Source organism: Hylobates moloch, unplaced genomic scaffold, assembly GCF_009828535.3.
Source record: "Hylobates moloch isolate HMO894 unplaced genomic scaffold, HMol_V3 SCAFFOLD_19, whole genome shotgun sequence".
NCBI lineage: Eukaryota > Metazoa > Chordata > Mammalia > Primates > Hylobatidae > Hylobates > Hylobates moloch.
In genome coordinates this window covers 31,377,731-31,387,559 of record NW_026652294.1, presented here as the reverse complement: position 1 = coordinate 31,387,559, position 9,829 = coordinate 31,377,731, and the positions used below count along the sequence as shown (strand labels likewise).

General features: G+C 60.0%; 2 protein-coding genes across 2 annotated transcripts in view; one reads left to right on the top strand and one right to left on the bottom strand.

Moving 5' to 3' along the window:
• Positions 1 to 2,674, top strand: part of SYCE3 (synaptonemal complex central element protein 3) — a 12,885-nt gene extending 10,211 nt beyond the window's left edge. The window contains exon 3 of the mRNA XM_032139257.2: positions 2,384 to 2,674. Coding sequence (XP_031995148.1) covers positions 2,384 to 2,541 — 158 coding nt within the window. The 3' untranslated portion in view covers positions 2,542 to 2,674. The remainder of the gene's footprint in view (positions 1 to 2,383) is intronic.
• A 1,159-nt stretch (positions 2,675 to 3,833) lies between these two features.
• Positions 3,834 to 7,433, bottom strand: KLHDC7B (kelch domain containing 7B). Its single transcript, XM_032139196.2, has one exon. It carries the CDS (start codon positions 7,431 to 7,433, stop codon positions 3,834 to 3,836), a length of 3,600 nt encoding a protein of 1,199 aa, XP_031995087.1.
• Positions 7,434 to 9,829: the final 2,396 nt, after the last annotated feature.

Genomic DNA, 9,829 nt, shown 5'->3' with positions numbered 1-9,829 from the left:
TGATCTCCTGACCTTGTGATCTGCCCGCCTCAGCCTCCCAAACTCCTAGGATTACAGGCGTGAGCCACCACGCCTGGCCTTTTTTTTTTTTTTTTAAGACGGAGTCTCGCTCTGTCGCCCAGGCTTGAGTGCAATGATGCAATCTCAGCTCATTGCAACCTCCACCTCTCGGGTTCAAGTGATTCCCCTGCCTCAGCCTCCCAGGTAGGTGGGATTACAGGCGCCTGCCACCATGCCCAGCTAATTTTTGTATTTTTAGTAGAGACGAGGTTTCACCATTTTGGCCAGGCTGGTCTCAAACTCCTAACCTCAGGTGATCCACCTGCCTTGGCCTCCTGAAGTGCTGGGATTACACACGTGAGCCACCATGCCCAGCCAGCAAACAGTTTTATGTAGTGAAAAATCTATCAATATTTTCCTTTCTGATTTATTCCCATTATTTTGACACCTAGAAAGTCCTTCCTCAATCTGAGATCAGTGAAATATTTAGTCATATTTTCTTCTACTTTTCTCCATATTCCTTTTTAACATTTAATCCTAAACCATCTGGCATGCCAAAGGACCTACACTGCATATTGCTTTTTTTTTTTTTTTTTTTTTTGCGACAGAGTCTCACTCTGTTGCCCAGGCTGGAGTGCAGTGGTGCAATCTCGGCTCACTGCAACCTCCACCTCCCAGGCTCAAGGGATCCTTTTTTTCACCTCAGCCTCCTGAGTAGTTGCAACTACAGGTGCACACCACCACGCCCAGCTAAATTTTGTATTTTCCGTAAAGACAGGGTTTCAACATGTTGCCCAGCCTGATCTCAAACTTCTGAGCTCAAGTGATCCACCCACCTCAGCCTCCCAACGTGCTGGGATTATAGGTCCGAGCCACCTTGCCTGGCCAGCCACCTTCTTGTATCCTCACATAGAGCCTCACATATCCTTGCATAGAGTGAGAGTAAGCTCTTGTGTCTCTTCTTTAAGGGGTGCTAATCCCATTCAGGAGGGTCTACCCTTAGGACCTAATCATCTCCAAAAACCCGACCTAATACCATCACGTCGGGGGTTAGGATTTCAACAGGTGAATTTGGGAGGGACACATTCGGTCCGTAACATGTGCTAGGCAGTTTACGTATATCACCCATTTAACTCTCACAGTAAGCCATGAGATTGGTAGGGTCTCCAAAGATGAGGAGACTGAGATTTATGTATATATCACCTCTACCTTCTGGGTTCAAGCGATTCTCCTGCCTCAGCCTCTCTAGTAGCTGGGACTACAGGCACCCACCACCACACCCGGCTAATTTTTATATTTTTAGTAGAGATGGGTCAGGAACACTGGCCATGTTGGCCAGGATAGTCTCAATCTCTTGACCTTGTGATCCACCCCCCTTGGCCTCCCAAAGTGCTGGGATTACAGGCGTGAGCCACTGCGCCGGCCGAGATTGACATATTTAAGCCACTTGTTCCAGGTCACACAGTTGGCAGGTGGAGACCTGGGAGGCATACTCTGCTCTGGCTCCCAGGTCCCTGCTGCACCTGCTGTCCAGGTGGTCTGCAGCCTCCCTGCACCAGAACGATCTGGGATGCTTGTTAGGATTCCACAAAGAGGAATTTTAAGGGGATGTGTTTGCTATGTACAGTTGGTTGTTGTGCAGAGGGGAGGTGACCTTTGTTCTGTATAGTTGCAGAGGGCTGAACCACACCAGCTGGTGGACTATGCAGAGAAAAGGCTGGAGGTGGGATTTCTGCACGCACTTCCTTTGAGTTCACACAAGAAGCATGTGTTCACCTATAGGCCCAGGGAATGCTACCTTCAAGTTGCTGTCAGAAGGAAAGAGCAAGAGTCCGTCAGTGCATTGGTAGATGGTCAAGGCCACCTTCCCAAGAGGAGAAGCCCCAGGCCTGGGCCTCAGCGAAAGCATAGAGGTGCCCAGGTGGAGGTGGGCAGGCCACTGAACATAAGGCGACGTGAGGCTTGGGCCTTGCAGGGCTGGGAACAATCAGTTCTACCTGAGTGTGTGAGCTTGGGTAGATGACTCCTAGGGCCACCTGCAGCCACTGGCTATGAACTGCATGGAGGTAAGGAGCTGTGGTTTGCTCTGATTCTCCTCACATTTCATATCAGACCGGCCTCTAGCTTTTTAACATCATGTCTGGTGTATCCAGAAGTTATGCCTTGCATGAGACTAGGAAGTGTCACTATGGATGTTTCTAGGGAGTTTTTATGAGCCTGTGACAAGTAGCCTACCAGCTGTCTCTCCTCAGAGTAACTGGGTGCCTCAGCAGGATCTGGGCCTCCAGATGCTGAGCCCAGCTGGAGGCATCTGACCCTTCTGGGGTACCCCAGAGCTGCAGCCCCTCCCTGTGGCCTGACCAGTCCTGTCTGCTTGTTGCAGTGCAGGCAACCTGGATGGCCTACGACATGGTGGTGATGCGCACCAACCCTACGCTGGCCGAGTCCATGCGTCGGCTGGAGGATGCCTTTGTCACCTGCAAGGAGGAGATGGAGAAGAACTGGCAAGAGCTGCTGCATGAGACCAAGCAAAGGCCGTAGGCCCCACTGGCCCACCACAGCTGCCATGCCACCCTCTGCCCGTATGAAGAGGTCACTGGGGGATGGAGCTGGCACCCACATGAATAGCTGTATGCACTGTACTTGTTTCTTAATAAACTTATTTTTAAGCACAGCCCAAGGACCTCTTCTCTCCTGTGCCATGGTCCACCCAGCTGCATATCAAACCTTGTGAACAAAACACGACAAGTGCAAGCTGCAGGTGCTTTCGGTGAATTAAAATGTATTTGGTGCCAGTGGTGCTGAACATAGAATAAAAAAACAGAAAAAGGGCCCAGACAGGGCCATCCAGGCTGGAGGTTGGAGTGGGCCACAGTCAGATGTATTCACCTTTCTAGCATGGGTTTCAAAGTGCATAAGGGAAGAAAACACATCATGAATTGTGCTGTGCATCCTGGACACCGTGCGAGGTGCTCACAGCTGCGATCTTGTCTCCCACAACTCTCTTGGGTGACAGATGTCCACCGTCCACATTTTACAGACAAGGAGAAAGGGAAGTCAAATGTCTTGTCCAAGTCTACACAGCTAAAAAGGGGCAGAACTAGGGTGACGCTCAGGCCTCATTTAGAGATGGGGGGTTGGTGAGAAGTGGGGTGGGCTTCTGGAGGGGCTGGGAGAGCCCCACAAGGCTGCAGAGGGTGGTGAGCCCGGAGTGGGCCTGGCCTGGTGTGGGCTGGGGGTATGGGCAGGCGCTGCAGACAGCAGGGCAGCACCAGCAGCCCAGTTTCAGAGGCAAGGGTTCTAGGCCCTTGAGAATCCACAGTGCCAAACAGACCCAGATGGCTATGGGGTTGGTACCTGGGGAGGCCTTAGGACAGACAGAAAGTCCCAGAGGTGAGGGCCTTGCCTGGGGACGTTTTTGCTCCCTGTCCTGCTGACAGAGCATAGGAAGTGTGAATGTTTTCTACGCCCTCCTCTCTCCGCTCGGCAGAGTTCCAGCGAGCCAAGTCCTTGTCTGTGGGGACGCATAAGTCCCTAGCTCTAGGGAATGGGGAGTCCCACAGATGGGGGTGTGAGCAAGCTGAGTGGGTCTGTAAGCAGGTACAGAATTGAGTCAGGAAACAGTTTGGGTGCAGAGTGAGGGGCAGAAAGAGGCTGAGGGAGTCTGGGCTTCAAAATAATCGACAACCTTTAAAGAAGAAGGGGAAAGTTGTCCAGAAACAAGAGCAGGAAGTTCTGATCCCAGCCCCCTCCCTGAGCCCCGGCCTCTCAGGCCCATCCCAGGAGGGTCTCCCTGGAGAGCAGTGAAGCAGCTTTGGTTCTCTGCCTGCCACTCAGAGTGAGGTCTGCAGCCGGTCCTCAGCGGGCAGAGTCAGGATGAATGGACTGAGGACCCCCGTGCTCCCCAAGGGGAAGGGCTGCAACTCCTTGGCCTGGAACTGGGCAGTCCCCCCAGAGACCGTGAAGGTGGCAGTGACCTGGGGGTTGAGGCAGTAAATGGTGTTGCCCAGGGTGGTGCAGCGCAGTGGGGCGGGGGCGGGCAGGGGCAGGGAGGCAGCCCTGCTCCAGGAGCCGGTCACCGTGTTGTAGCGCATCACAGCGGCACCCACACCCCGCAGCAGGTCGAAGCGGTACAAGAAGCCCCCCAGCGCCACGATGTCGCTGGAACGCCGATGGCTGGCACTGTATGGGCACTCGTCCCAAGCATCCTTCACGGGGCTGTACCTGAGCAGGCGGTAGAAGAGGTGACCCCCCGTAACGTAGATGTCCCCACGGCAGGCCACAGCCTCGTGGGCCACAGGGAAGGTGCCTGCGGGGAGTGGCGCGCGTGGGGTCCAGGCGTCTGTACGCGGGTCGTAGCACTCCATGCTGTACAGGCACTCGCCACCGATGGCATAGAGCAGCCCATCCAGGGCCACCAGCTTGAGCTGGGCTCGGGCCTGCTGCATGGGCCGAACCTGGCTCCAGATGTTGGTCAGAGGGTTGTAGCAGAAGACCTCGTTGGAGCAGACGGCTTTGGCACCGGAGCCACGGATGCCCCCCGCCAGAAACAGGTAGTTGTGCATGGTGCAGAGACCGCAGCCCCGGAGCGGAGCCTCCTCCGGCACCTGGGTCAGGGGCCGCCAGGTGTTCTCCCGGGGGTTGAACACATGCAGGTGCGCAGGTAGAGGCAGGGACACAGGGGCCGCCACAGGAGCCTCCTCGCCACGAGGGCCCCTGGGGAGCCCTGAGCGGCCCCCCTGGTAGAGGCTGGGCAGTACGAGGACGCCCAGCACCGCCTGGCCCCGGCCGGTCCGCAGGCTGAGGATACGCTCGCGGTCGGCCGCGCTCAGCCGGCGGTAGAGGCGCGGGTCTCCCAGCACTCGAAGCAGGTTGTTGCTCATCAGCGCGTAGGTCTCCTGCGCCAGGCCGGGCTCCCCGTGCTGCTGGGCAAAGGCCAGCACGTCCAGGCAACTGCCCAGGTCCAGCCGCCGCCGCAGGGCCGCCGCCGTGGTGGGCTCCAGGGCCCGGGAGCTGGGCTTCCGGGGCCCCTCCACCACCCCCCAACTCCCGGGCCTCTGCAGAAACACCATGAGTTTCCGGGCCTCCTTCTGCTTCTCTGTGAGCGCCCCGCTGCGGCCGGCAGGGCTGCCCCGCTCCCCCGGCGCCTCCCCTTGAGGGTCCCCTGAGGCGGCCGGCCTGACCTCCTGCTCCGAGGTCGCGGCGACTTCGCACCTGCTGCGTTTCCGTAGCTGCGGTACCGGCTGTGAGCGCCTCACAGAGGAGGAGGCCGCGGGGCCAGACGGCCTCTGCGCGGGGGGCTGTGCGGGGCCCCTGGGCATCGCGGCTTGGGGCAGCGAGTCTAGACTTTTCTCCCTGGTTCCCTCTCCTCTTAGGCCTGGGGGAGGGTCTGGGCTGGGCGCTCCGTTGGTCTCAGGGCTTCTTGTCTGTGGCTGACCTGCAGCCTCAACCAGGCCCCCTGTACCTGTCCCCATGACTGTCCCCACTGAAGAAAAGGGGCCGTGTCTGTCCTCAGAGTGTATGGAAGTGCTGGGATCCACGGGGCTCCCAGGAACCGCCCTAGGGACACTCCCTTCGGGCCTCTCTTGCCTGGGGAAGGGGTGGCTTCTAAGAACCATGGCAATAAGGTTTCCCCAGCTGGCTGAGACCTGCCCCTCCTGGTAGCGCCTGGGGACAGCCACGCTCTCCTGAGGCTTTGACCCGCCAGCTGGGGCAGGGGATGTGGCTGGGGTTGGAGCTGGGGTGGGGGCTGAGGTGGGGGCTGGGGCAAGGGATGGGGCTGGGGCTGGGGCTGGATTTGGAGCTGGGGTTGGAGCTGGGGTTGGGGCCGTGAGGGTTGGGACTGGGGCTGGGGCTGGGGCTGGGGTTGAAGTTGGAGCTGAGGTGGGGGCTGAGGTTGGAGCTGGGGTTGGGGCTGAGGTGGGGGATGAGGTTGAGGTGGTGGCTGAGGTTGGTGCTGATGTTGGGGATGAGGCCAGGGCTGGGGCTAGGACTGAAGTTGGAGCTGAAGTTAAGACTTGGGCTGAGGCTGAACTTGGGGCTGGCGCCGCTCTGAGATTTTCGCCCACAGAAGGACCCTCGGGAACCCCCAGGGGCAAAGAATCTGAAGGAGAGGGGAGAGTCAGGGCTTCGGGTGGGAATGCCAGGCCGGGAGCTGCGGGCGGGGAGGCGGAGCGCGGGCGAGGCTCACGGCTCCGGGAGGGGGCGCGGCTGTGGCAGGCTGCGGCGGGCTTTGCTTGCTCCGGGGGCCGGGTGGGCCCCAGGTCAGCGGCGGGACTGTTATCTCGGGAGCTGTCAGCCCCGGCCTCGCCCGCATCGTGGGCGTCCGTGGCGCCCGGCCCTTGGGACGAGAGTGGGCGACCTTGAGGCGGACTCTCTAGCCAGGGGCGCGTGAAGCCTGGGGCTGGGCCAAAGCTCCGGGTGCCCGGGACCTCCCTGCTGGCCCAGGGCCAGCCTCCTCCGGGGACAGGGACCCCCGAACCCCCCCTGCTCCAGCCACCCTCGGCCCCAGAGCCCCCCGTCTGAGACCCAGGCTGCGGGGCGCGGGGCGCGGGCAGCGCCGGGGGTGCGGGCTCCCGGGCGAGTGGGGGTCCTGTGGGGAGGCCGCGCGCGTGGGTATCCAGGGCTGCGGCCTCATCCACCGCGTCCCACACGCTCCCCGCGGCGCCCAGGCGGAGCGGGTCCAGTTTCCGGGGGCGCCGGGCTCTGTCTCCCGAGCCAGCGTCCATCCGCCGCCGCCGGCCCCGGCCTCTCCCCATCGAGCCCGAGGGCCCCGCGCCCGCCTGCCAGGGGCCAGTGTCCTGTTGCCCCGCGGGGCCCGCGGCCTGGCGAGAGGACGCCCTGACACCACCTGTCTCCGCCTGCGCCTCCGCTTCGCTGCCAGGGCTCCGAGGAGTGAAGCGGATCAGGAGGGGGGCGGACATCCCGCCTGCTTCGCTCCTGCCCAGGAGGGCAGTGCCTGGCCTGGGAGGCTCCTTTCCTTCCGCTCGGGGGGCCGCGGGGGTGGCACTGCCCCGTTGCTGTCCTAATGCCCCTCTGCGGGCCTCCTCCACAGCTGTCTTGAGTGGAAGCCGGGCCATGGCGGCCAGGCCCCCGCCCGGCGCTGCAGCAGGGACAGGGCTCTGCTGGCCGCGTCCTGGGGGCTCTGGTTTCCCCTGCCCTGGGCTCTGCCCCTCGCTGCCATCACTGACCTTGGACTTCGGTTGCAGGGCCAGCTCAGCTCCTCCTGCCTGATGAGGTTGAGCCCTAAGGTCTGTGGACACCGGTTCTGCCGCCTCTTGGTCGTGCCCGGAGCCAAACCAGTGTAAGGCCAGCGCTGTGGCAGCCACCACAGCCAGCGCCAGGAGGGCCAGCACAGCACTATCCCAGTCATTGTCACTGTCCCATTCCCAGCCCCAGAGGGGACCATCTGGCTCCAAGGTGCCCTGGATCATGGTTCAGGGCTGCAACCCACTGCAAGGGGCCCGATGGCAGGCTGGCAGTGCATGCAGAGCACAGAGGCCTGGGCTGGGGCACCGGCCAGCGCCCGTCCCAAGGGCTGCCCAGTTAAGGTGGACCAGTCCTCCAGGGCCTGAGAAGGGTGGGGTCTCTGCTTGCATCCAGGCCTAGGGATGTCAGTAGGGCCTGGCTGCAGATATCAGGAGACAGCGAGGCTTATGGCAGGATAGGAGCCCAGGGTCTCTGCAAGCACCCCACCAGCTCCTACCCTCTTCTCCTCCTCGTAGGCCCCAGGGTCCTCAGGCAGCATTCCTGAGCTCTGTGCTGTCATCACAGCCAACCTGCTTCTGCCTGGTAGACCCTCACACCCCTAAATTCATTCCACACCCCAGAGTCCCTCCTCTCAGCCTGGGTCCAGCTTCAGGGGGCTTGGCAGGGAAGGGTTACCCACAGGGAGATATTATCTCTAGCTCTAGCAATGTGATGCGGCGCTGATGAAATCACCAGAAACCAGAGAGGCTGATTCCACTGTGGGCCAGCATGGGAGGGGTGGGGGCCGTGCACGGGAGGGGTGGAGGCTGTGCCTGATGGTGGTCTCTCGGGCTGAAGAGGGAGACCCTGGGCATGGGTCCTGGCAGTGAGCATTATCATTGCAGGGGTGCTGTGGAGGTTTGCACTGGGGCACAGGGAGGGGGCGTAGAGGGGAGGCTGAGGCTCCCACAGCTCCTTCTCTAGCAGCTTCTGGACTCCTTACTCTGGGTTCACCAGACGTGGGATAGGGTTTTCAAGTCAAGAGAAAAAAAAAAGGGATAAATAAAATCCAAACATATTTATCTCTTTAAGGCCAGGCTTCTTTCAGCCCACCTAGACCTTGTAGGATCTCCTGGACCCCCTGCACCCATCGAGAGTGTCTTGACTGCCCAGATGAGACTCTCACTGTGCCCCTGGAGAGCCCTGAGCCCAGCCCACCCCCTACTCCCGTTACCGCATTAGTCAGCACCTGGATCCCTTCGAAACCACCCGCTCTGGCCCCAGGTGCTCTAATAGCCAGACTCTGGGTGTCTCCATCTCAGTCCTCAGCCTTCCCTTATCTGAGCTGAGGACTCGCCCTCGAGACCACATCCTGGCTGATACCTCCTAGCCCTGGCTCAGGCCGGCATGTGGGTGCTTCTGTTGGATGTGAGCACTTGCTTCCTGAGGGAGGAGCCTTGGCTCCTCCACCTGCTCCTTACTTAATCCCATCTCAGGAGTGCATCTTGGGACAGGTGCCAGGTGAGGCTCAGACATGAAAAAGAGCTTGGAGTCCCTGGGACAAAGGCAGGGCTCCCTGGAAAGTACTGGGTGTATTTTTCCTTCCTCTGGGACACAGTAGGCCTGGGGATTTCTCCCTTAATCAAGCAGCAAGGAGATGGCCTAGGAGTGTCCCTGGCACCCAGCCCGAACTCTACTGAGCCTCAGGTAACTCACCTCCCAGCTCCCCGGGGACTATTAGATGACAGTGAGAGGGTGAGGGTGGGCCCCATACCTTAAGGTGGACCTCAAGTTGAGGGAAGGCTTTCTAGACCCTGCCCTTATTCTCTGTCCCAGTCTCAGGCTCGGCCTCTTGGTTAAGTTTGGGGTCCACAAAACTTCAGAGGATGGAGATGACACCCATAAATATTAGAGACTGAGTTAAGGGGCGGGAAGCGGCGGGGGGCAGCACGGCCCCCGGGGTGCAACTGCCCTGGAACTCCAAGCGGTGGCTTCAAAATTGGATTAAAATTTATTTCCGCGAAACCCTGGGGTCATGGTCCCGCGCCGACTGGCGTTTTCTGCCGCAAACTGAGAACGCGTCGGGGATGGCTTCGTCTGCAGCGTCCGCGAGCGCCCCGGGCCGCGCCTGGAGGGTTAACAGCGACTCGCGGGTGAAACGTGAACCCGCAGCTCCTGGGCTCCCAGCGCAAAGCTGGAGACTGGGAGGGCCCGGGGAGCGGGTGAGCCAGCGCCAGCCCTGCCGGCCCCAAGAGCGCGAATTTCTCTGCATTTCCGGCTGTGGCCGCAGTTGGAGGCTGGGATCTAAAACGGGCAAAAAAGTGCGACCCCCGGGGCCGAGGTGTCGGATCGCCTCGAGGTGGGAGTCTGAGGTGTCGGATCGCCTGAGGTCAGCAGTTCGAGACCAGCCTGGCCAACATGGAGAAACCCTGTCTCTACCAAAAATACAAAAATTAGCCGGGTGTGGTGGCGGGCGCCTGTAATCCCAGCTACTGCAGAGGCTGAGGCAGGAGAATCGCTTGAACCCAGGAAGTTGCAGTGAGCTGAGATCGCGCCACTGCACTCCAGCCTGGGTGACAGAGTGAGACTGTCTTAAAAAATAAATAAAAATTAATAAAATAAAATAGCAGGACTGAGTCTG

What these genes read in the sequence shown, in the direction of transcription:
- KLHDC7B (XM_032139196.2), bottom strand. Translation starts at nt 7,433, where the DNA reads ATGATCCAGGGCACCTTGGAGCCAGATGGTCCCCTCTGGGGCTGGGAA.